This window comes from Sparassis crispa (genome assembly GCF_003851025.1).
Source record: "Sparassis crispa DNA, contig_000011F, whole genome shotgun sequence".
Taxonomy (NCBI): Eukaryota; Fungi; Basidiomycota; class Agaricomycetes; order Polyporales; family Sparassidaceae; genus Sparassis; species Sparassis crispa.
This window is the reverse complement of record NW_020939757.1, coordinates 689,506-713,821: the sequence shown is the minus strand read 5'-3', so window position 1 is coordinate 713,821 and position 24,316 is coordinate 689,506. Positions and strand designations below refer to the sequence as shown.

The 24,316-nt window shown below is 52.0% G+C and overlaps 10 protein-coding genes across 10 annotated transcripts; 4 read left to right on the top strand and 6 right to left on the bottom strand.

The window, feature by feature from the left end:
* Nucleotides 1–157: 157 nt before the first annotated feature.
* On the bottom strand, nucleotides 158–4,916 carry SCP_1102340 (hypothetical protein; the record flags this gene model as incomplete). The annotated part of the gene is made up of 24 exons (XM_027762669.1): nucleotides 158–198; nucleotides 255–281; nucleotides 343–549; nucleotides 606–649; nucleotides 703–789; nucleotides 837–916; nucleotides 973–1,023; nucleotides 1,082–1,662; nucleotides 1,715–1,820; nucleotides 1,884–2,107; nucleotides 2,166–2,179; nucleotides 2,234–2,292; nucleotides 2,346–2,441; nucleotides 2,496–2,563; nucleotides 2,622–2,740; nucleotides 2,791–2,845; nucleotides 2,897–2,948; nucleotides 3,002–3,024; nucleotides 3,079–3,217; nucleotides 3,279–3,343; nucleotides 3,392–3,534; nucleotides 3,585–3,595; nucleotides 3,670–3,895; nucleotides 3,958–4,916. 24 exons carry the CDS (start codon nucleotides 4,914–4,916, stop codon nucleotides 158–160), a joined length of 3,477 nt encoding a protein of 1,158 aa, XP_027618470.1.
* Nucleotides 4,917–5,600: 684 nt separating this feature from the next.
* SCP_1102330 (hypothetical protein) lies at nucleotides 5,601–5,962 on the bottom strand (the record flags this gene model as incomplete). The annotated part of the gene is made up of 3 exons (XM_027762668.1): nucleotides 5,601–5,685; nucleotides 5,739–5,883; nucleotides 5,938–5,962. The coding sequence occupies 3 exons, from the start codon at nucleotides 5,960–5,962 to the stop codon at nucleotides 5,601–5,603; spliced, it is 255 nt and encodes an 84-aa protein (XP_027618469.1).
* A 2,994-nt stretch (nucleotides 5,963–8,956) lies between these two features.
* Nucleotides 8,957–10,620, top strand: SCP_1102320 (Acyl-CoA desaturase; the record flags this gene model as incomplete). The annotated part of the gene is made up of 5 exons (XM_027762667.1): nucleotides 8,957–9,284; nucleotides 9,339–9,760; nucleotides 9,813–10,173; nucleotides 10,227–10,402; nucleotides 10,453–10,620. 5 exons carry the CDS (start codon nucleotides 8,957–8,959, stop codon nucleotides 10,618–10,620), a joined length of 1,455 nt encoding a protein of 484 aa, XP_027618468.1.
* Nucleotides 10,621–11,647: 1,027 nt separating this feature from the next.
* SCP_1102310 (hypothetical protein) lies at nucleotides 11,648–12,292 on the bottom strand (the record flags this gene model as incomplete). The annotated part of the gene is made up of 2 exons (XM_027762666.1): nucleotides 11,648–11,811; nucleotides 11,866–12,292. 2 exons carry the CDS (start codon nucleotides 12,290–12,292, stop codon nucleotides 11,648–11,650), a joined length of 591 nt encoding a protein of 196 aa, XP_027618467.1.
* A 1,234-nt stretch (nucleotides 12,293–13,526) lies between these two features.
* SCP_1102300 (hypothetical protein) lies at nucleotides 13,527–13,940 on the top strand (the record flags this gene model as incomplete). Its single annotated transcript, XM_027762665.1, has 1 exon — nucleotides 13,527–13,940. One exon carries the CDS (start codon nucleotides 13,527–13,529, stop codon nucleotides 13,938–13,940), a length of 414 nt encoding a protein of 137 aa, XP_027618466.1.
* Nucleotides 13,941–15,791: 1,851 nt separating this feature from the next.
* SCP_1102290 (hypothetical protein) lies at nucleotides 15,792–17,476 on the top strand (the record flags this gene model as incomplete). The annotated part of the gene is made up of 9 exons (XM_027762664.1): nucleotides 15,792–15,853; nucleotides 15,910–15,984; nucleotides 16,038–16,085; nucleotides 16,147–16,194; nucleotides 16,266–16,430; nucleotides 16,504–16,614; nucleotides 16,674–16,718; nucleotides 16,777–16,872; nucleotides 16,930–17,476. The coding sequence occupies 9 exons, from the start codon at nucleotides 15,792–15,794 to the stop codon at nucleotides 17,474–17,476; spliced, it is 1,197 nt and encodes a 398-aa protein (XP_027618465.1).
* Nucleotides 17,477–17,878: 402 nt separating this feature from the next.
* On the bottom strand, nucleotides 17,879–19,532 carry SCP_1102280 (Acyl-CoA desaturase; the record flags this gene model as incomplete). Its single annotated transcript, XM_027762663.1, has 5 exons — nucleotides 17,879–18,046; nucleotides 18,100–18,275; nucleotides 18,325–18,685; nucleotides 18,736–19,157; nucleotides 19,211–19,532. 5 exons carry the CDS (start codon nucleotides 19,530–19,532, stop codon nucleotides 17,879–17,881), a joined length of 1,449 nt encoding a protein of 482 aa, XP_027618464.1.
* A 1,440-nt stretch (nucleotides 19,533–20,972) lies between these two features.
* Nucleotides 20,973–21,329, bottom strand: SCP_1102270 (hypothetical protein; the record flags this gene model as incomplete). Its single annotated transcript, XM_027762662.1, has 2 exons — nucleotides 20,973–20,994; nucleotides 21,052–21,329. 2 exons carry the CDS (start codon nucleotides 21,327–21,329, stop codon nucleotides 20,973–20,975), a joined length of 300 nt encoding a protein of 99 aa, XP_027618463.1.
* A 569-nt stretch (nucleotides 21,330–21,898) lies between these two features.
* On the bottom strand, nucleotides 21,899–22,919 carry SCP_1102260 (Very-long-chain 3-oxoacyl-CoA reductase; the record flags this gene model as incomplete). Its single annotated transcript, XM_027762661.1, has 2 exons — nucleotides 21,899–22,430; nucleotides 22,483–22,919. 2 exons carry the CDS (start codon nucleotides 22,917–22,919, stop codon nucleotides 21,899–21,901), a joined length of 969 nt encoding a protein of 322 aa, XP_027618462.1.
* A 308-nt stretch (nucleotides 22,920–23,227) lies between these two features.
* Nucleotides 23,228–24,160, top strand: SCP_1102250 (ribosome recycling factor; the record flags this gene model as incomplete). Its single annotated transcript, XM_027762660.1, has 4 exons — nucleotides 23,228–23,659; nucleotides 23,724–23,821; nucleotides 23,880–24,018; nucleotides 24,080–24,160. 4 exons carry the CDS (start codon nucleotides 23,228–23,230, stop codon nucleotides 24,158–24,160), a joined length of 750 nt encoding a protein of 249 aa, XP_027618461.1.
* Between the last annotated feature and the right edge of the window lie 156 nt (nucleotides 24,161–24,316).

Genomic DNA, 24,316 nt, shown 5'->3' with positions numbered 1-24,316 from the left:
TGTATTCGTCAGCATAGTTATAGTGGCGGCAAAGGACAATCGACTGAGCGACCGTATAATGGAAACGAATAAAGGTAGGCATTGAGGATCATTCGAAGGAGAAACGCGACGCAAAGAGACGGAGAGAGAAAATGGTGAAACAGATCTCGGGGTATACCTAGTCGTCCAGCACCTGGCCTCTCTGGTCGAGGCCGAACACTGCACCGAAGAAATCAATATAATGCCCGAGTCAATCCAAGAAACATCGAACGTACGATTAGCCAGTTCACGCACACTCAAGCCTGCATCGCAAAACATCTTTGATCAATCTCGTTGACGATCAATTTTGAAATAGTTACTTACGTCCGATCTTCTTGCCACTTCCTTCGCCGAGACTACCGTCGGCAAGATTCTTCTTGCGCTCCTGCAGCGCCAGTACACGGTCCTCGACTGTGTCCGAAATGACTAGACGGTGCACATGCACGGTGCGAGTCTGTCCCAGACGGTGGACACGGTCAAATGCTTGGCTTTCGATGGCTTCACTCCATCCTAGGTCAAGGGAGATGACGCCTGAAACGTGGTAAAATAAAGGTGAATACACGACTCTAGTAAGGAATAGCACGCACGGTTGGCTCGGGTAAGGTTCAGCCCAACTCCACCGCACTTAAGACTGCATGCGCACTCGTCAGCATTGCCCTACCCGACGCCGTTCGGGGTACATACCTCATAAGCATGACAGTGGCCTTGTCCTTCGACATGAACACACGGACAGCCTGATCACGCTTCTGGCGGTTCATGTCCCCTTGGTACCTGGGAACGATGAGAAAGATTCACAATGAAACATAGAGAAAACGTACTTGACGTGGAGGAAGTCATTCTCCGCGAGATAGTCCGAGACGAGCTGAAGGCACTGCGTCCACTGCGAAATGATCAAAGTCTAAAGATAATTGTTAGCCACTATGCACAAACGTAATAGAACAAATATTAGCGCACCTTCTCATCGGGGTGTTCCTCTGCCCAGGTGCGCAGCGACTCCATCATATGCTACAAACGTCACGTTATACTCGTCTTCTCTATTTCTCGCACAAATGATGATACCCACCTTCATTTTCGTCGACGGCAAGAATCGCGGCATCATCTTGACTTGCTCAGGCGGGACGTCCACATCCCGCTTGGCACCACAGATGATATCCGCATTCTCCATCTCGTCCTCGGACAGTACGATGGCACGACGCTTGCCCAGGCGCTTCTTCAAAACGCGACGCGCGTCCTTTTCTTCCTCATCCTCGTCGTCCTCCATGATGAAGTCGCTCATGTCGTCGTCGTCCTCCTCCTCCTCGTCCTCCTCCTCCTCGTCCTCCTCCTCCTCGTCCTCCTCGTCCTCCGAGTCGACAATCCACCTCTTCTGCGGCTTCCGCGTACGCAGCGTACGGCCAGGCGGGGGCCTGGCCGGCTCGTCGTCAGTGAGGTCGATGACGTCGTCCTCCTCGGACGCCCCATCCTCGTCGTCGGCATGCATACTATTCGGATCGAGCTCCGCGTCTGTGGGTTCGAACGCGCGACGGGAGAAGAGCTTGTGCTTGGAGACCACACCACGGCATGCAGGGCAGGGACGCTCATCAGTCTGGTACTTCAGTTGATCGTCACCACCGTCTTCGACGGCAGCGCCGTTGAACACTTCGACTGCGCAAGGAGTGATGAGTTACAGCGGCAACATAAATAAATGGCGACTCACGGATGCAGTCCTTGCAAAAGACATGAGAGCAGGGCGTCACGACCGGGTCGCTGAATGTGTCGAAGCAGATCGGACACTCTTCGCCTTCGATGGTAGCGTCTGCCGACTGCCCGATCGCGTGGCAGCAGTCAGTGTCTGTAATACTTCTAACTCGGGGAAGATCGCTCACTTGCTTCTCGGCCTCCATACGCTGCAGCACAGTCTGCTTGAACTTTGCTTTCATCTTCTCCACGAACTGCGGGGAGACGAGCTGCGCGGCGCGGCTGAGCTCGTAACGCCGGTTGTAGTGCTTGTCGTTGAACTCTGCGGCAGTGATGAATGCAGCGTCGTCTTTCTCTTGGATGAGCGACGGATGGGAGCAGCATTGGCGCAGCCGGAGCAGTAACACGAGCACTAGATAATGGTCGCGTTAGTACGAAATGATATCTTGACTGAATCTTCGCTTACGAACCTTGATGATAGTTCCTATAGGAAAAGAATCAGCCACAAAGTCTTCATTCCTGAAAGATAATAACTAACTTGAGAACAGTGCCTGCACGAAGGAATCTGTTGAAGATGGCCTGAGATTGAAGTTCAACCTATGCACATTCTTTCAGAGAGAGCTTCCGGTGCAGTATCCACAAATACAAACCATCTTGTAAATATCTCGCTCCTCCAGGGAGAACTCTAGCTTCACCAAATTTACTTCCTTGGAGGGGAGCTCGATGAGGCGCTTGCCATCCAACATCTACGCGCTACCATATTAGCGATCACCAATAGAAACACGAATGTCATCGCATACCGTATCTTTCTTTCTGCGGAGTAGCATTGACGCGAAGATGGCTTGCAGACGTTTGGTCGCGAGAGTCGCTGAAGGTGTGGCGCGACACTCAGCAACGAATGTATCTAGCAAAGAGCGGCGACATACGTTGTTTCTTCTCCAGCTTAGTAATGTGGCTGTTGAACTCGTCCCAATCGTACCAGGGGCGGATGCGGAGGAAGCGTACGAGACCGTATGCATCAGACAAGCCGTTGATAATGGGGGTGCTACAGTTGGAGTTCAGAAATCGTAACTTGAAAGGTGGAAGGAAGCGTACCCAGTCAAGCACCAGCGGTACTTAGCATTCAGCTTAGTGACCGCACGAGAGATTCCTGCAGAATTTAAGTGAATAGAAGTCAATGGAAGTGAAGGAAGGCACTCGCTAGTCCGCCTGTTTCGGATGTTCTGCGACTCGTCCAGGGTGACTCGATACCACTGCAGCAAATGCAGTAAGTAACAGCAGCAATCTAGTATGTGTCAATACATACCTCAACCTGCATCAATAAACCAGCTATCCCAATCACAATAATTAGCAGATAGCTGTGCGTACCAAGAGTTCACTTACTGTTGTTGTTTTTCTTCTTCTTAGGCTTTCTCTCGTCTTCGGAGTCGGATTCGATGAAGTCATCTTTCTTCTTCTGCTTCGCTTTCTTCTTAGCCTTCTTCTCCTCCGCCTCCGCATCAGGCCATTCCAGGGCTAGGGTCTATGGGAGTGAAACGATGAGAACATCAATCCACAAAGCCTACAAGGACGATGGGACGAACATGGAAGGTTGTAAGGACAACGTCGTACTTCAACAAATCTTTTCTCTTCTTGGGCTTATTGGATCCTGTGGCCGAGTGAGCGAAGTAGACGCAGTCGAAAATCCGGTACCTACCGTGATAGATCAGACACTTAAGGTCGCAGTTGGTCTTCATCTCAATCTCCAGCTGCCATTGATCCAGCAAAGCCAGTGGGGCGACAATCAAATTAGTCTTGCACATCGGATCTTCAGACTGGTTCGAGACTATCACACTGATCCTGCATGGGTGGGTGAGCACTTGCACAGCATAAGTGTGAGAACGACGTACATCTGGACAGTCTACACGATACAGCACACAAAACAGGGAATATTCATAAGCTTGTAGTGGATATATGCGCTTGGAAAGGACCAACCTTGCCAAGACCCATCTCGTCGCTCATGCAGCCGCCCTTGTAAGGGCTGTTCTCCTTGTCAAGCATCCAAGCAACGCCAATAACTTGGTGCGGCATCAGCGCGATCTCCATTCCAGGAAGCGGCCGGTAAAGGGCGGGAAGCCCAAGCTTGACAAGAGCATCCTCTACCCTCTCATTACCATTAAACTGCTCTGCATTGCCCGCCGCGAGAAGAAACCTGTCGATACTAAGCAGAGAAAAGCAAGAGGTGAGAGAATCATCGCAGTATAGGTGTGAGGGAAAACATACTCGTCGGCCTTGGCCTGAGGCCCAACGAACATGTCCCGACCGCGACCATAGAAGTTGCCATCCTCATCAAAGCGTTTATCGTCTTGATGCAGAGGATTCTGGTCCATATCTGGCACAAAGTTGTCGTCCAGGTCGTTGTCAGACCCTTCGAAGTCAGATAGCTTGGGCGCCTTCAGCACATCCTTAGAACTCGAGGCGACGGGCGCCTGGAAGCCAGGAAAACCACCGCCATAAGACACAAGTGGCTTGATATCCTTAGATCCTGATGGAACCGGCAGTGGATTGACCGGAAACTTGGTGGAAAGGGGTTTCACCTCCTGCTTCACGGCATCCGAGCCGAGGGCGCTAGGTTGAACCTGACCGAAAGGCAGGTTAATTGAGAAGGGCCTCACCTCTTCTCTCGCGAGATTGGGGACTGAAGCGACAGCTTGAACCTGCTTCGCCTCCACTTTGGATGGCGATGGCGCAATGACGGGCGCCGCGGCGGGGATGGCGGCATGGTACTTCTCTTTCAATGCGCGCAGCCTAACTAGCTTGCGCTCGTAACGTGCGATCCTGGTGAGGTCGCTCTTGGACTTCGTGCGCTTGCGCAGGGCCACGCCGAGCAGCGCCTGCTGCTGGGTGATTTGGTGCTGGATCTCTTCGAGCCGTGCACGCACATCGCTGAGGTCCTCGGCGGATGCTGGGGGCACAACAGCGGGAATGGCACTAGTATTGCTGTTGACGAGGGAGAGTGGCCCTTTGGACTCGGGCTTGACGCGTTTGGCGGCGCCGGCGAGGGCGTCGTCGTCGCGAGCAGAAGAAGTGCGCTTGACGGGAACCACGGCGTCTGTGGGCTCACGCTTGATGACGCGTGTTGATGGGCTGGAAATCACCGAGGACGATGATGCGGGTGGGAAAACGGGCGCTACGGACGCGTCGAGCGCGTTCAACAACCGGGACCTCTTGCGATTAGACATTCTTCAGCTTTGTAAACCTCTATTCGTCAAATGAGCATTGGTTCCAAATAAGGTGAGGGCGTGATTGGACAGGAATTAAATCACGGAAATGCTGTGTGAGTTCGAGGAGACGTGGGACAAACTGTGATGTATAACGCTGTAACGTGCAAAAAGTTTCTATAGTGCTTGCTTTAAGAATCTTGAGACCTGTGGTGAATGGTGAGGAGGAAAGGGAACGAGGAGCGCCGCAGCGGGGAGCGCGCCATTTATTGGCCACCAACCGCGTTATTTTGTTTTTGTGGCGCGGCTGTGTCTGGATACAGTATCCGACCATCCAAATATGGAAATGGTCTGGACACGACGCGAAAGTGGCACCTGCGCAAACATCGAATAATCAATCCCCTCTCGAATATTTCAAAATGTTTAGACTGTTGACTATCATTGTCAGTGAATATTGAAGTGAGGGGCACTTATATTGTCAGAACCTGTTGTTCAAATATTCATCCTTTGACAGCTGTCTTGACCATAGTGTTAGTTAGGTTAGGTTAGGTAGATTACACCTTCTTCAGAAGGTGTCTTGCCGAGCGCGAGATATAGGGAAAGTGCAAGAGTCGAACAAGAAATGCTGTGCGATATAATGGAATATTTTGCACGTCAAAGTCAGGTTCTCCAACGTCCTCTTTGACGACTCCCCGGCAAGATTTCTTAAGGAAAATTGAATGTGGGAGTATATCGACCGAAACAACTCCGTAGGGAATGGCAAATTTGAGCCATCTTGTAAAATGACAGCCTCGCCAGTGGATTCGGTGAGTGAGCCCACCATATTGAACAAATACGACACACTCTGCAGTGAGGAAAGACCCAAAGAAATCGCCGTCTGTCTCGGGGTCACGACACGAACCGCCGGAAACAGGCTGACATATAATTTCAGACCTTCTCCTCTCCCGATCAAGACCAATAATAACACTGGACGGAGTGGTTGTATTCTCTGCACCGGCGCGTGAATTAGAACTCATTACCCAATGTTGTCAATCGGGCTTACGAAAACAATTGCACAGTTCTTCCATGTCACCTCTATCGATGGCTGCGGCTTCAAGGCGAAACCAGTAGTAGTGCGTCGGTCTGCAATCTCGAGCATACAGCAAGTTACGGTTGAAAGCTGGGGCCGCCTGGCGCGTGACTTGCTCGATCGATGTAATCAACTTGAATCGGGACGTGACGGTACTGCTAGTCTCCCGAACTTGAAGGCAGATGGTAGACACTCTGCTTCAACCTCGTACCTCGGATATCCGTGTCTGCGTACTGCGAGCCTCTGTCCATCCCTCTCCCCTCTTATAGGACTGATTTTGTAGTCTGCCTTTGGGAGATTGTACGAAGCCTGGATGTACGCTGAACGTTGAACTTGCACGTTCAACACCGAAGAAAACCCCGTCTGTCGCATCACAGTAGGGGTAAGATCATTTCATTCAAGACACTCTCCATCTCGCACGACGCAGACCTGACCTGTGAGTCTGTCCAGCATTTGCACGTCATTCTCGATATCGTATCCAAGTCGTATTGACTGTCTGCCTACAGTTTCACCTAATGCGTGGAATCGGCATTTCCGGTCGAGGGATTCGACCACATCATCGACCGTCTCTAGGACGACTCACATGCTCTCAGAGTCAGTATTGCCTGCAGTCTGACCTATCGCCCCTTTCTCCCGACCACACACTTTCATATTTTCTGTGCGGAAGCCCTGATTGCACTGTGAACGCCGGAAATGGTGATTTTCTGCCATCGTGAATACCTTATTTCACCCGAAAGAACGGTGAATTCACACGTAGTAAAATTTCGCCAGGTAACTCACATAGACCAGAAAGCTGGTGAAATTTGAGCCACCCGTAGACACCACCGAACCGGGTGAAACCCGTCATATCCGAGGGGAATTTCACTACCCACCTAGTCACGTTTGTGGATGTGTTCTCGCGGAAAGTAGTAAAATTCCCTCAGATGTATGGCAATTTTCACCGAGAACGGATGCCACTTTCGGCGTTCGTAGTGATGAGGTCTGCATCTCGATTCCTGCAGTTAGGTTTGCAGACCTCCTGGACAACGCTACATTATCACGTCTGGCGTTAATCCGCTACGTCCGCATGTTGACATTGGGGTTCGAGCTTACAGAAGACAGGATCCTCCCGCGTTTACCAATTCTGTCACTGCTGCACGACGTCGGACACCTCTGTGGAACGCATGCATTGGAATTGGCTGGGGCAGCTTCTAGCGGCCATGTTTTTTCCCTCATTCAAATTGACGGCACTTAAATTGAAAGGCGTGTGGGTGAGGGACATCCACAGCGTGTATGGGTTCCTAATCGACCACCCTGCTTGCAGAGTAGTCTGCCTGTTCTCCATTTTCTGTTCTCCATTTTCTCTTGGGATATTCTAATACCGGCAACCCATCGGTACTGCAGAGATAACCATTGACGGACTCGTGGTGGATCAGCCGCCGCTTTTTCTCATGGTCCCTTCCATTCTTCAATCGCATGTAAGCATGGGTGTCCGCAGACTACATTGGGCTGCTCGTTGCGTCGGACGGAACTCGATGGTCTTGACGATTTGGTTCAGAAACTCGGAAGATCCGTTGAAGATCTCAGGCCTCCGTTTCAAGGTATTATTACTTTGTGGGTCTGAGCCCGTAGCGGTGGTGAGTCAATGTATTGAACCTGTTTCATTTCGCTGTCTTAGTATCCCCTACCCTCGCTTTGTACTTTCTTGCGTGACTCTCGCACACAATCCTCGGCTCAAACATCTCGAGATCCACTGGTTAGAGTGAGTATCCTCTCGGACGTCCATGGGTGACAGGCTTGCTCTGCCTGAGAACTCCTTCGATATCCGCCTCCCGCGCCTGCAGCTGGCGAGTCACAGAGGCAGGGGCTTCTGAGATGATCTTGGCCACCCTACCCAACGTCCCAGTGCAAACTCTCGCGAGCACTGCGATTTCACTTCACCCGTGAGGCCTTAGGCTTTAAATTTAAATAACCATTATAGCTGCACCGCAGCATGATTCTCTCGACAGTACTGGTCCGATAGTCGTCACTACTTGTTCGTCTGTTCCATGTCGGGCGACTTGGATGTCATTGTTTCGTGGAGCACACGAGACTTCCGTAGGTTTCTGATGCGCTACTTATGAACGTTAGCCCTAGTCACCTCCCTTTGAGGCCAGTTCTCCGTCGGGTCAAAGATGATCTCCCCCACTGACAGTTGGACAATTGAAAACTCACGCGTGAGTCATACCCTTCAAATTCGACGTACTTCAGGAATTCAAATGGATGCTGCAGTATTCATTTACGCATGGATTATTTCGTGCGCCCTTCTACAAGTTTCAATGTTAACCTACCACGACGCTACATTACTGGCAGGCGCCAAACACAGCTACAAATGACAGCCATCCACGAAGAATCTAGAAGAAAGTACTGCGGGCGTTGAGTACTGAGTCCTAGATGTTTACGAAGACTTCCTCTTGACGTCCACCGCAGCGTCCTTCCCCAACGGATTGAAGGCCACGTGGCATACTTCAGCGTACCGTCGGACGACTTTTGCGTGCACAAAGCTCTGTTGGGCTGCGGTATCTGAAGATGGCCTTGGTCTGGTCGGAATCTGGAGTAGTCTTTGGTGAATCCCGGGCAGGAAATTGTAATCTGGAACTTCAGGTGAATCAACTTGGGGGAAAGAGTAAAGACCCGGGACACCGCTATGGGGCAGCCAAATGGGGCCTTTGCGGTGAAGCTTTGAAGTGTCACGCGGAAATGAGAGACACGAAGAAGATGGCACTGCTTTCACTCAAGCGTGCTCCGGAGCTTCATGTTTTTTTTCTGATATGTCTGAAATATTGGCCGATTTGAAAGACCTGAGCGTTCGCCGTTACTGCACGAAAGCGGTGCTATGTATCCCGACGTACTTCCGGGGGCCCTCGATTTTGATGTAGCGAAAACGTTGGGGGAAGCAGGCTCATATAAAGTCTGACATGTTTCCCCAATTCTTCATCTCGCCCCTTCCTCCTCAATCTCTTCTTGTGTGGCCATGTCGTCCGTCGTCGAGACGCGCTCGCCTTCGCCGCAGATGAAGTCGGTCCTCACCCCGCCGCTGACCCCGCCGCCCAGGACGGCAACGCTCAAGGAGGACGTCCCCGTCGACCTCGGCGTTCCCGAAAACTACGTCAGCTGGACTATCAAGAACCAAAAGCCACTCCCGCCGATCACCTGGAGCAGCTTGTACAAGGAGCTCAACTACCTCAGCTTGGCTATCCTGACCATCACTCCGTCCATCGCCATCTGGGGCGCGTTCCACGTCAAGATGCGAACCGAGACTTTCTGGTGGTGCGTTGTGTACTACTTCATTACCGGTCTCGGCAAGTGTCTCCCATTTTTACGCGTCGCGCGGGTGCTAACGCGTTCTACCGTAGGCATCACGGCTGGGTACCACCGTCTGTGGGCGCACCGTTCCTATAACGCGTCGAAGCCGCTCGAGTACTTCTTTGCTATGGCTGGCGCTGGCGCGGTTGAGGGTTCCATCAGGTGGTGGTCTCGCGGGCATCGCGCTCACCACCGCTACACAGACACCGAGCTCGACCCATACGACGCGAACAAGGGCTTCTGGTGGTCGCACGTTGGCTGGATGCTCGTCAAACCTCGTCGCAAGCCCGGCGTTGCTGACGTCAGTGATCTCAGTAAGAGCGAAGTCGTCAGGTGGCAGCACCGCTGGTATCTGCAGCTCATTGTCACGTTCGGCTTCCTCTTCCCCACGTTCGTTGCCGGGATCTTTTGGGGTGATTGGTGGGGCGGGTTCGTGTATGCGGGTGCCGCCCGTCTTACTTTTGTGCACCATGTGAGTGTCTTTACTTCTCTCACACTCCGACGCGTGCTGAAGCGCGGGACAGTCAACTTTCTGCGTCAACTCCCTGGCGCACTGGATCGGTGAGACGCCCTTCGACGACAAGCACACGCCGAAGGATCATATGCTCACCGCCTTCGTCACGAACGGGGAGGGTTACCACAACTTTCACCACCAGTTCCCCACGGACTACCGCAACGCGATCAAGTGGTACCAGTACGACCCGACCAAGTGGTTCATCTGGACGTGCGCCAAGCTTGGTCTCGCGAGTCATCTCAAGAAGTTCCCCGAGAACGAGGTGCGCAAAGGCCAGCTTACGATGCAGCTCAAGCGACTGCGGGAGACGCAAGAGGGGCTTGTGTTTGCGCCCGACGCGAATGATTTGCCCATCGTCAACTGGGAGACCTGTACGTACTTCTACATCAATTCTCACTGTCGTCCGTATTCACATGTCGCGCAGTCCAGAAGCAGTCGACTAAGCGGCCACTTGTCGTCGTCGCCGGCTTCATCCACGACCTGTCTTCGTTCATCGACGATCACCCTGGTGGTCGTCACCTGATCGCGAAGAACATTGGACGCGACGCGACAACGGCGTTCTTCGGCGGTGTCTACGACCACTCTAATGCTGCGCATAATGTAAGTCTTTTCTTTCATTGCGCTGTGCACTGCTTAGAGTCTATATTCAGTTGCTCTCGATGATGCGTGTTGGCGTCCTGGCTGGCGGTATGCAGCACGGCTTGGATGACAGAATTGTCCCGCCGTCGCAGCGTCTTCGGATTGCGCGATACACGGAGCTGGTCTCGTCCGCTGGTTCGTCTACGGCGTGGTCGGACAACGAGGGTCTTTTAGGTTGAAAGGGCGACGCGCGTAACGACATGTTCAAGATTGTAATATAGAAGGAAAAGTGGCGCGGGGTGGCTGGTTGCTTGACGATACGGCCATGCGCGAGTCTTCGAGACTGTTCTGTCTTTGTGTGTTGAATAGATGCTTCACTCTGTCACAATCTATCTAGCATCTCACATAATGGCGCGCTGACGCTGTCAGAAGGGAGTGTCCCCAATGGGATATCTGAGGGAGAGGGAGACTGAGCACCGCGGCGCTCGCCGTTGTCGGTCATAGCGCTCGACGCCCTCAACTGCGGGCTGGAGCTCACTGACGCGTCGGCCTGGTACCGTGCCTCAGTTGCACTTTGCCTGCCAGCCATCTGCTACTTAGTAGCGAGTGGGGCGGACGCTCACCATTGACTGCACTGAATAGATGCTGTCGGGAACGTGTGGTGCATTGCTGGGGCGCTGAGATGGCCATCACGTGCACAAGCCTTGACAGTGTCGACGTTGAATACGATAGATATTTACGGAGAGCGTGAGGCATTGGCGCCGCCGCGGCCCTCGTTGAATTCGGCGGACGGCGGGTTGGCATCCTCTGGTTTTGGAAGGACTCTTGTGCCTCTGTCTCTCCAACGGTCTCCCATGTCTCCCATGTCTCCTGGACGTTCTCGTAACTGTCGACTTCTTCGCTGCATATCTTTTTCCTCAGTGATATTGTCCGCCATTCGGAACGGTACTGGCGCTGAACGCTGAGACACGATGTACTTTCTTCCAGATCCACCGTGCTTGGTTGTCACTTCGGCGCAGCTGTTGTTTGGCGCCTGTATGTACTACGTGATTCTGTGGAGCAGACTTTCAAGATAACATAAGTGCGATAACACCCCTAGTACAAGGCCCTGTAATGCCGTTTGCAATTTCGTGACATTTTCAGGGGAACTTAGTAATTTGCTCTGTTTGTCTACTTGATCGGCGATCCTACATATACAACATCTGCGTCATAGTACGTATACTACTACTACAACGGTAGTCCAAAGCAGATGTGGAACGTGTCCCGTTAGGCCCAATAATTCTGGCGAAGCGGGTGGAGCAGATTGCAAAATGGCATGTCCCCAGTGACTATGTGGCGACTGCTCATAACCTGACTGCGATTATTCCCCTGTACACGGGTCTCCCAGACACGCGTGACTTGGCCCATGCACAAGTACGCTACGAATTCATCTGCGTAATTCTTTGTCTGAAGTGCATCAAGGTAAAGGCGGACTTGACGCATACCGGTATACTCCTCCTGAGCATTGACCTTGACTTCCACCAGGGCAAGGATCACATCGCGATCCAACGCCGCCGTGCCTTTCACAACGATGAAGTCTGGCTTGAAAAGATCCTCTTCCCAACCACCCGACGCACGTGACAGCATCGGGTCACCCGTGGAATCAACAGAAGAGTTGGGTGAGTGACTAGGGGCATCATGCGGGGGACGCCGAACGGGCGGCACAGTCGCAAGACGCCGTGATGACCGAGACACATCAGGATGTTGTGGTGCACCAGGTGGAAGGTGAGTTGATGATACAACGGGACGAGATGGGCGAAGGATGGCCTGAGGTTTCACAAGGAAACGTTGGGAAGGGGGAAAAATACAATTAAGGATACCATCAATGGGACCGTAATATGAATTTTCATAGCGAGGGGGGTGTTGCCACATATTTCCGAGGCGTTGGCGGATCCAAGGTGGGTAGGGCACATTATGAGCAGCCATCTGGCGCTAATGTCAGCTATAATTCTCCATGAAGAGGGTGTGTGACTACTCACTGAGTGATAGTTGGATCAAAGAGCACACACTTGAGCTCCACACAGTTTTCTGGTGGTTGGTACACTGCGAAGGACGTCAGAACCAAGGGATGTCACAAGTCAGACAAGTACTTGCATCACTAGAAGGAATGGGGAGAATTGCACAGTGCATGCCATAAGTGATGGAATAAATACGGATCGCTATAGGGTCCGATGGAATACAGGTTCTGCCAACAGAATGAAAGAGAAAACAATGACAGAGCATACCCAACGGCGATGCACTGAGATGGCAGACAGACGGCATATAATAGACAACAGGCATCCATAGTGGCTTATTCACACAAACAGACGACACAATAGGCCAAAGCGACAAATCAAATGCTCGGAGACAATATGGCAAAGAACAGGTCTTCGGCGGGAATATTGGCTGAATAGGACAATAGGTACTCTCAATGAAGACAATAGAGTGGATAATTGAAAACAGACGCACTCGACGGAGACAATAAGCTTAAAGTAGGGTGGATAGCGGACAACAGATACTCCGGAGGCGAACAGAATCTCGACGTACGAGAGATCAACACAGGTGACAGATCTTTCGGAGGTGAACAGACTCCGATTGGAAATGCAACAGATCTAACACAGACAATAGAGGGCAGAGCGTACACAGACGCACTCGATGGACAACAGGCGTACAACAGAACGCACTTGACGGAGCTAACAGGGAAAATGGCGAACAATTAGACTTATTTCCAGCCTCCAGTACTACTTACGGAAGACAGTCATTCCTTCGTGTAGAGCGAACAATACAGTGACCCATGAAGGGCAGTCGAAAGTGCTTGGTTGGAGACGAGAAATGGCGCTGGTATGATAGTAACGGTGGTAGCCACGCGCCTCTGAATCGGGCATGTGACCGTCCTCCTCGGTATATAATGCATGCCGCGGCACTCGAGTATACGCCACAGCAGCTCAACACTCGTCTTTAACACCAGCCGGTATGGTTTCTCACTTGTTCATCATCCTGTCTTCCAGTTAGCTGAGATGCTATTTCAGATTCCACTACTCCCCAAACCTTGTACACCTTTACAGTGAACTTAAAGTACTTAACGAGTGAGTGTTGCAGTGAATGCGTCTTCGAATTTGCTTTACTCATGACGGTCGTATTCGTGTTTGCAGATCCAAGCATGTTTATTGTGGGCGGTTATCTCATCACATATGCCCAGCTTGCACAAATTGGAGAGCGCCGCGGAATATCCATCCCGGACGGTGAGGCGGATATCCTGAACCGCAGCTTACGTGAGAAGGGTTACGAATCTATCTTTGCTCTACCTGTCGACTGGCCGCGCAGGACCGAAACCACGCGGGGCAGGCCTATGATCTTGATTGCTTCTCGCAAGCGACATGATTATCTCATTCATCTTGCAGACTGCGTCCCATTCGAAGAGAATGAGGACGACCTCAAGGTGAAAGGTTGGCTGGCGTTCAACGGCATAACGGACGCGCCGTTCACTACTATACCTGACCCGTTGTGTAAATACAACGAGAACGGCTATGAGATGGATTAGCTACTTTCACTGTACGCTAGTAAGCAGATTCGCAGCATTTGTAAATTGCCTGATGTTATTTCCATCTCTACAACTTATCTCAAGCTTGATGCAAGTTCCTAGTTATGGTATATGTCGCACTGACAATGCCATGCGACGCAGAGCCCGAGTTGTGCTGTGTAAGACCAGGTAGATCGCCCATCGACAGTCCGTCACGTCCATGATTGAACGCAAACGTCAGTCCTGACTCCTGAGGCCTGAAGGCCTGATGCCTGAACCTCTTGTGCTAATCGGTCATGCCACAAGGTTGTATCGTATGTGAGCACATGATGCATTCTCTGCCATCCACCGCAGTATTATGCCCGAGGTACGACTATTGGATGATCCAACTTAGAATGATGATATCTTCTTCATCGGTGCACCTACGGACACAATGTCCAAACCTACACCCTATGTGTCACTTAGGGCTTATGGAGGAGATGCCTATGACGAAAGGCTCGTCCTGGAGGACAGGGATGTGTAATTTGATCCCACGGACGTTCATATACTGACTGATGAGCGCACTGCCGAGGATTTGGGCAACGGAACAGAGTGGGGAACGAATAGAATTCATTCTGTTCCTTATGCTGTATGTGGTGTCAGGTCGAGCTTATCAAGAGATACCTCCGTAACAGTTGAGTATAGCAGACACTCTGGTGTTATACTACGAAACGTCAAACGTTTGGACGGCAAGTCCAGTCCGTGCAGCCACAATACGCGCCGGCCCGGTCGGGGCGAGAGTTCCGACGAACTTAACATTAATTTGACATTAATTGCTGTCACTGCACCGTCGCTGGAGTTCTCGCCTGTAGCCTGACGCTGTGTGCCAGTGAAGTAATGATGTGGAACAAGAACTTGTCTGAAGCGGGCTGTCCGACTACGAGCCAAACGATTCATGAAGGTCAGTCAATGACAGTTCTCGACATAGGTATGACACCAAGGCAAACTTATACCCGAAGAGAGGGATCATTCTAGTAGTTATAGGTAAGTCTTCTTGTGGAGCAGCAAAAAAATACAGCGGCTCGATTTTGACTATGGTGTGGAACCCTCAGAAAAACTTGACACTGGTCACAAGTCGACGAAATTGGTGAGATAGGCTCAGCTAGTTCACGATTAGTCTCGTTTTCCTATTGGACAAGACAGCCCCCAGTTCGACCGACCGGCGGATATGTCTGAAGAGACGATGTAAGGTAGCCTTCTGTCGTAGAGCTACCCTTCGGATCACATACAAGTACACGAAGAAAAACCAGGCCCAGCGAGTCTCCAGTGACGTTTCTAGTGCGCCCGAGTGCCTTGACTTTTCTCTTTATATAAAGACAGACGTGCAGGAAACTGTCAACAACTTTGGAGGGTTGTTACGCAAAATCGGGCTAAGGTTGCTGGAATGAGTGAGTATCTTCACATGCAGATGAGAATCGTGGTGAGTGTAATAATCCGACGACTTTTTTCATGATGCCTGTCTAGTGTTGAAATGGACGAGAGGCTGATGTCCTTTGGTCGCTCTAATCAAAGAGTTTTTCGTCGTGATTGTAGTATAAACTCATTGGTGAGCATCTTCATTCCTACTTTGCTCGTTTCTGTAAGGAGTTGTGAGATAGAATTTATTCATGAAATCTTGGCCAATTGACCATCGTAACAGCTTTTCCAGAGCTCGTACTTCTCCTATGCAACGGAATGATCACGGGATTTATGCACGCGGGGCACAACAAAGCAACACTGCGATGCTTAAAAGACGCGACTGCCCGACCTGACTTCAACCTCGAACCTCGAACAGGAAACTTCGAACCAACCACATTCAAGACTTCCTACACTCACGCCTCTTCAAATACCTAAATGAACGAATTATATTCATTGACGCATACGCCTTGCGAAGTGGGGGAGGCGGAATGGGTATTGTATGCAGTTCGGTGGCAATTCGACGCTGTCTGGAAACTGACCCTCTGCACTCCAGATTCTTCGAGGCCATGCGATATGATCTCGACAGGGATGCCTTATTCGATGGTACTGCAAAGTGCGACTGGTCGCCGTTCGTGTATTGCTTAGTGGCCACCGGTCGTTAACTGACGATTTTTGGAGTAGCCTTCCTCTAGGTCCTGGATATGCGCATGAATTAGACCATCAAATGGAGTACGCGTTTGATCCGTGCTTGTTTACATCCAGCTCGTGTTGATATGTCACGTCGCGTCAGATACTTCTCTGGCTCCGTCTCCCGTGCCACATCGGAGTCGGCCACCTCGTACGTCCACACTTCCTTCACAATGCATTCCCTAGACCTGACGAGTCTGCGTGACGCGGGCCACTCCCCAGGTCTAGCGAATCTTCAAGTTCATGCGAGCTCGATGTCGCCGAAGGCCACTCTCCTAACTCAATAATCGCGAACGACATGCAACCGGATCCGCACGCAACTCGGGAGGAGTCGAAGGCGGGAGGCGCTTTTCAGAATCAGCGGAGCCAGGCGCCATCGCCATGCATGTGCGTCTCCTCCCACACATGGCCTCTCGTGGTCGCTGTCATTGCCACTGAACGTTGCTCATGTACCACCTAGACCCAGCCATATCAACGACATACAGCAGAAATATGCGTACACGACAACGCGAAGTCCGATAGCGGAATATGCTTCTCCAGAGCAGCCACGCCGGAGGCCATCGCTTTGCAGGTACGTCTCTGACATGCTGCGCGGTCCTTGTCATTGACAGCTGCTTATGTATAACTTAGACCGAGCTCTGTTCCCGATGTCTGTGAGGTACCCCGCGCAACCAGGTACGTGTGCCGTATGTGCATCAGAATCGAGCTCGTACTGACAAAGCGCACTGCACAGCCACTCCTCGGCTTCCTCATCCAGGGTTACGCTTGAGGACACACCAGCTCCGCCTAAGCCAAAGCGGAAGCCCGCAACCGAGAAGATTACACCGAAGTACGTGTCTACGCCCCTCTCGCATTGAGCCCATTCTTGATTGTGTTCCCCTCGTAGAGGTGGATGTGGCCCTTCAGCACTCGTGGCATCTTCATCGACCACGAAGCTCACAGACGCGCCCTCTCAGCGAGGGAAAAAGCGCCAAGCCGATGAGATCGAGGACCTTCTACCGGAGAAGGTAAAGAAGGCGAAGAAGGCAAAGACCGAGGAGAACACGACAGCCGTGAAATTGGAGACGGAGGAGAGACGCAATATCACCACCCGTATCGCCGTCGCTGTGTCCCAGCCGGAGTACGTGTGCAAATGGTGCAACGTCAAGGACTGCCAGGAGATCGAGGACCACATCCGCGATGTCACCTCCTGCAGGCCCAAGCTACATGTGCAATGCCAGTGGGGAGACTGCAAAGTGATCGCCGCGGGCGCGAACTTCCGGAGGCATGTCCTCGGTGTCCACTTGGGCGTGCTGAAAGATACCTGTCGCATTTGCGACAAACCCATCGAACGCGACATGTCGCGTCACATGAAGAACGTGCACAACGTGCGCAAAGAGCGTAGGGGCTGCCAATTTGAGGATGATGCACCGTACGTCGCTGTATCTGCATGAAATTTCTGTTGTATCTGTCGTGTCTGGTGTGAGACTGTTGTTGTATTGTATTTTATTTCGTAGTCCACTTGGACATGGTGTTGGACATGGTCACCATATAAGGCAATTTCACGATCACGTGGAACTGCGTCACGCGAAGGTCACATTCCCGTGTCACTGGTGCGGATATATCACAGGGGTGATTCTTTCGATATGTAACATGCTGCTTCCGTCCATGTGGACAAGATAATAGTGCTAGCTATGGCCATAGCAAGAGAAAATATTCTAAGGGATGTCGAGTCGACCTCCACGTTATTATCGACGACCATACCAGAAACTATCTTAAAGCGAGAGTGAAGTCCCACGGAAAGTGCAGAGTGAGACCAAATATTCGCAAGTACAAAAGGGACGGTGATCCGGTGTTCAGATAAGGAGGCCTTCGCTGTCTGAAGACGACAGGGATGACGCGCTCGGCAAACCGGATTCGTTGTAGCGCGCAATGCGCAGGCGCTGCGACGGCGGGACGCTCTTATCGTCCAGTCCGTGCTGCATGCCACCATGCAGGATCCCGACGCGCATCATAGAGAGCAGCTGTGAGACAAATGCGTCAGAACGCTATTCAAGAGAGAAACTGAGAGCCATACGTTGTGCGCTGCGTTGGAATGATCGTACACACCACCAAAGAACGCGGTGGTCGCGTCGCGCCCGATGTTCTTCGCGACGAGATGGCGACCGCCGGGGTGCTCATCCATGAAGTGGCCGACATCGTGAATAAATCCGCCGATAACAACCAAGGGACGCCTCTCCGCCTGCTCCCTGACTGCATTGCAGCTGAGTAACACTTCAGATAGATGGTGATGTACACATACAGCTGTCCCAGCTAATCACCGGAAGCTCATCAAGATCGGGAGCGAACAAGAGGCCCTCCTGCGCCTTCCGGAGCCGCTTGAGCTCCATCGTCAGCTGGCCTTTGCGCACCTCGTTCTCGGGGAACACCTTCAGGTGCGTTGCAAGGCCGAGGAACTCGCACACCGAGATGAACCACTTCGTCGGGTCATACTGGTACCACTTGATCGCGTTACGGAAGTCCATCGGGAATTGGTGGTGGAAATTGTGGTACCCTTCCCCGATCGTTACCAGTGCCGTCAGCACGTGGTCCCGCGGTGTGTGCTTGTCGTCGAATGGAGATTCACCCAGGTAGTGAGCAAGTGAGTTCACGCAAAACGTGGACTAACGAGGAAATTCAGAAAAAGGGTAAACCCAGAGTGTGAAGGACCTACGTGATGCACGAAGCATAGACGCGCAGCACCGGCGAACACGTAACCGCCCAACCAGTCACCCCAACAGAAGCCCGCAACCGCCGTCGGGAACAAAAATCCGAATCCGATGATCAAATGCAGGTACCAGCGATGCTGCCAGCGGACGACCTCGTTCCTGCTGAGGTCGCTCACGTCGGCGACGCCAGGCTTGTGGCGAGGCTTCACAAGCATCCACCCAATATGCGAATACAACAAGCCCTTGTGTGCGTTGTACGGGTCGAGGTCCGTGTCCGTGTAGCGGTGGTGGGCGCGGTGTCCGCGAGACCACCACTTGATCGAGCCTTCGACTGCACCCGCGCCAGCCATGGCGAGGAAGTACTGGAGCGGCTTGGAGGCGTTGTACGACCGATGAGACCAGAGACGGTGATATCCTGCAGTGATACCTATGGACGAGCGCGTCAGTCCGCGTCGAAATATTTTCACAGTCGACACCGACCAAGTCCCGTCACGTAGTAATAGAACACGCTCCAGACGAACGTCTCCCAGCGCAGCTTGACGTAGAACGCACCCCACAATGCGATGACGGGAGTGATGGTAAGAATAGAGAGATTGAGCCAGTTCATCTCCTGCCACCAATTGTCCCAGGTGATGGGCGGGCGCGATGTCTGGTTTTTAAGTGTCCAACTAACATAGTTGTCGGGGATGTTGATGTCGGCGGGCTCTTCCTTCCCGTCCTTGACTGCTGGTTTAGGGGTCAGAGGGGGGGTAATGGTCTCAGGCCTCGTCGTATTTTGCGGCGAAGGGGCAGTGGACGACATGGTTGGGGAGGAAAAGAACGATGACGAAAGACTTGGACAGGCGTTGGACTTATATGTGGATCTTCCTCGGCGAACCCCGAGATTGTGGTGAGCCCCAACGACTACATTCATGGACCAGTACAACTCACAAGCCTGTGTCTCGCCCTCCTTTTCGGTGCGTCAAATGGACAAGGGCATTCGGAGTGGTTGAGCTCGGTTCTGGTGTACCCGTGATACCGTTATGCGAGGTAAAGGAGGAAGTTCAAGCTGTCTACCGAGTAAACGCAGTAAAACCAAGATTGATAGTTTGGGGTACACGTCTATGTCCGTATCATCTGGGGACTTTGAGCGAAAGCCATATTCTCAATCCAGCCCTCTAAGTCACTGGTCGCAACATGTCCGTTCCATGGCGGGGAGAAAGTTGGCAGGATTAACGATTTACCACAGGTAAGACCTCAAAAAGGCAGGTGAAGTCGTTCACGAGTCTTGCGCCACATGACTCTCAACGTTTATTCCGAGTCGATTGCAAAATTAAAGCCCCTGCACAAGCTTGACTATCGTAACATTCTTTGATGCATAGAACTATTGGTAGGCCCCAATAGACAGATATGAAGGTTTCGACTCGGAGCATTTTTTGATACCGTAAGGCCTTAAGGACTCAGCAGGTAAGAATCGATTCTGCTTGATGCTAAGAGTTATACTTACTGTGACTTGGACATGCCGTGTTTAGATATTTTCTTGTCCAGTATAAGAAAATTATCTGTGTATCTCTAAATTGGACCTGGACCTTCCAGTCTTTACGTTCAGAGGTACCGTAGCTATCTGAGGTGGCATCCCATTATTCGCTTTGTTATTGAATCCGCAATAGCCGCAGCCTGTTTGCTAGTACGCTTTATTACCATGTGATTAACACCTCGACAGCTTGCTCTGTACCCTATGTTGTGAGTCCCGCTAGTACTGTTTTAGGTTGACGATATTCGGATTTGAAGCACAGCGATCTGCACCTGGTTTCAGTGAGATCATAACCGACGGAGGATATGTACATTTACGGTTATGGGACCTTCCCCACATAGATGTTGGCCCGTTGTGATCTTCACTCTGGCGGCAGTTTTCGCCTAATCTCACGTACGATATGACATGCGCATGTGGCATCAGCCGCATCCAAAAGCAATCGTCGCTGGGGCGACAGCGTCAGAGTATTCTAGCGTGCACCGGCTGAGCATTCGAAATATGCAACCAAGAACACAGCCATAACACTACAAATCAGGCATTTTGACTTGTACACCTACCTGTCTTTCCTGAGACACGCGCTCTCACTGCGCGACGCCATCCTCTGCACACACCTCTCCTCCACAGTAAGAAGTGCACGGAGAGTGTGAGCTCGAGCTTGGAGGAGTCATGCAGTCATAGATATTCCGAGTGAGTGTTCAATTTGTTCTGTGGTGCGCGCTGCACAGAGTTTTACGCCACCAACCAGCCAACCCTATTGGATGTCTCACGTCACACGAGCACGGTTATTCGGAGTAGGCAGAACACACACACCAGGCTCGCACATTTCCCATTCTGAGTTGCCATGTTGCCAGTAGCAGATAGAGCCGACTTTTCTGTTGGTATGCACCAATCAAATATGAAGTCATGCTGATAGCCTCTACTTATGAAGATCTCGCGAAGGAGGTGGCAAAGGTCCGCGTAGTCAGGCTGCTCGTCGAACTGCTGCGAGCGGGTAAGGTTGAGGAAGGTGCTGAAGTCGGTAGGAACGCCGCAGCAGAGTCTGTCTGCAGACTTTGACGCCTTCTTCTTCCAGACGAGATCCTGCATTTTTTACTTCGAAACAACCTCGAGACCTTGCCAAGGAAGAGAGCCAAGGAGGAAGTAGATGAGTATGTATGCAAGAGACTCGAGGTCATCACGACGAGTCCCTCAATGCCCGCATGGGCAATGATCGAGGCACAGTGCGCTGTGCCCGACAGCCTTCTACCGTCTAGATACGGAGGTATCTGCACCCCGATACGTCTTCGTCAAACCGAAGTTGAGCATGTAGGTGTGACATGCACACTCCACCCGACGTCCACGAGGAAGTTATCGGGCTTGATGTCACGGTGAACATAATTCTGTGAACGGAGATATTCTATTCTAGAGATATAGGTTCATGCTGTCAGTAGCAACGAGAGACTAACAAGACTTTAACATACCAACTGATCCACCAACCGTTTTCAAATTGAACTGGCGGTTAAAGGTATTGAACAAACCCTCCAGCAATAGCCCCACAGATCGAGAGCCAATCTTACCATTCAACATTAATATTCAACGTTCGACATTGGTTCATTTCAAATCTATCGCGTCGATCAGTACAACGTAGTTGTCTCGGAAGAACAGTCCATCCTACATCACTCAGACGCCACTCCATCGTAGAAATCCTGCTTCTCCCTCACTTTCTTCATCTCTTTTATCATCATATTATCTACCACGCCCTCCCTCACCGCGCCCAGTACCCACAAGGTGGCCGCATGCACCATCCAAGGGGCGTATGACCTGTACCCACACCCGATACTCGAAACGAGAGCTTTGGCGAACTGGTCCGCCGACGGCGCGGAGGTCGTGACGTCCCCTCGGTTGCTACTGGTCACGACGGAGGCGACGGAGAGGTAGGAAAAGCGCACACCGGAGGGCTGGCCCCAAGTGCGCTCGTCATTGTCCAGTCCGCGGGTGACTGCGCGAATGAACGCCTTTGACGCGCCGTATACCGCGACGCCTGCTGGAGACATGTCTGCGGTGACGGACCCCACGAACTGCACCATCACGGGGCCGTACTTCGCGGAGGAGCGTAGGCGAGGCAGTAATGCGCGCGTAAGCAGGAGAGGGAAGATGGCGTTCAGGTGGATTGTCGAGATCACCGACGACTCGGACATACTGTCCACTCTGGCCAGGTACATAAGTGCAACTGCGCTTTCACTGAGACGTGTGCACGGACCTCTCGTGAATGCGCGATCCGCCGACGTTGTGCACGACTAGAGTGATATTGCAGTCTTTGTACGACTTGAGCATGGCCTCAAAGTCCTGCTTGGGCTCGGAGGCATCGGCGATGAAGTATCGCACATCACCGGCCCTGCGTTCGCGTATCTCGTCTGCCACCTGACGTGTCTTCTCCTCGCTGCGACCATGCAGGATCACATTGAAGCCCTTGTCGTAAAGCTCTCTGGCGACAGCCTTCCCAATGCCGTCCGATGCACCGGTAACCAGGGCGTACGCTGGCGCGCCATGGAAGTACTTCGCCAAGGACGAGGGCCGCAGGAGATAGAAGTACGCAAATGAGAGATAGTTAAAAGCGCCTCTGGCCAGAACGATCGCACCGACGGCTGCGAGTGCCTGCACGCAGTACTTCTGCACGATGACACCGTTGAGACCCATTTGCGTGGTGGACGTTGTGGTGAGAGCTCGACTGACAAACCGGGCTTGAATAGGAATGTTCGGAGTCAATCAACGCCGATCTGCGATACGTGGAGTTGGCAGACGGTGACCAAACTGAGGCTGAGCTCATAGGAGTGTTATTCGACATTGGCCCCCGAGTTACAGTGCGTTTCAGACCAGGACAGCGTACGTAGAAATATTGGTTCGCGGGAAGAATGAAAAAATGAATTTCGAGACATGTCGGCCTTGTCACATGATCTGTTCAGAAAAACATTCGTGCGGTAAGCGCCGGTTCAACCGCGACGAACATGTCTTTCAGCCAGGCCAATCATCGATCACTCGCACGGCTGTGCTCTTCGATAGCGTTACATCGACCCGTCGCTTCAGCATCCTCAATACGACTCCCAAATTCCCGGTCGTTCGCCTCTCGCAAGCCCGCTGGCAAAGAAAAGAATAGCAAACACAAGGTCACCACAGATGATCTCATCCCGGGCTCGCAGCTGAAAGCAGCTGGTGAAGAGTACACGAAGGCGGAGGAGCGGATGAAAGCCATTCTGGAGAAATACAGGAAAGACGTCGTCGCGCTCGAGATGCGCGCAAGTGGCCGCGTTACCCCCGCGGTGCTTGCGCCGGTGCGGGTGCTGCTGAAGGGTGCGGAGAAGGCTGTGCGTCTGGAGGAGATCGCGACCGTCGGCGTGCGCGAGGGCACCATGTTGATAGTCACTGTGTTTGAGGAGCAGGTGATGTCTGTCGTTGCCTTCACACAAGAGAAAGAGACGTGCGAGCTCATGTGCGCTCTAGTAGTCGCTGAAATACGTGGAGCAAGCGATCTATGACGCGAAGATCCCCCATGTCATCCCGCAGAAGATGGACAATCGCACCATTAAGGTTCCCATGCCGAAGTGAGCACGCATGAGCCTGCTACCTACGTATGTTCGACTTCTCACCTTTATTTATTAGACCAACGGTGGAAAGCCGTAACGAGATGTTAGCTGCGGCACAGAAACAGGCAGAAGACGCACGCGTGCATATCCGCAAGCAACAGCAAGCTAGCTTGAAGAAGGGTAACTACACCAAATATTCGCCTCAGACGGAGGAGGTTCGTTGTCGTCCTAGTCCTAATTTTTGACATTGTGATAAACATAAATGCGTACGCACAGATCCAATCATTGACCACGAAGTATCTTTCTGAAATAGACAAGGTCCTGGCGGATGTCAAGAAAAGCACTGTCCAGAAGTAACTGTCAACTTGCAGGCCGGATGAAGAGGTGATTCGTAGACAATAAATCTGCTAATTTATCGCGCGGAGGTCTTCTCACCAGTATCTATAACAACTTCTATTGTGCGCGGGTGATGCAAGTAGACTACGAGGTCGCAGACGAACGAGCGTGCACTTG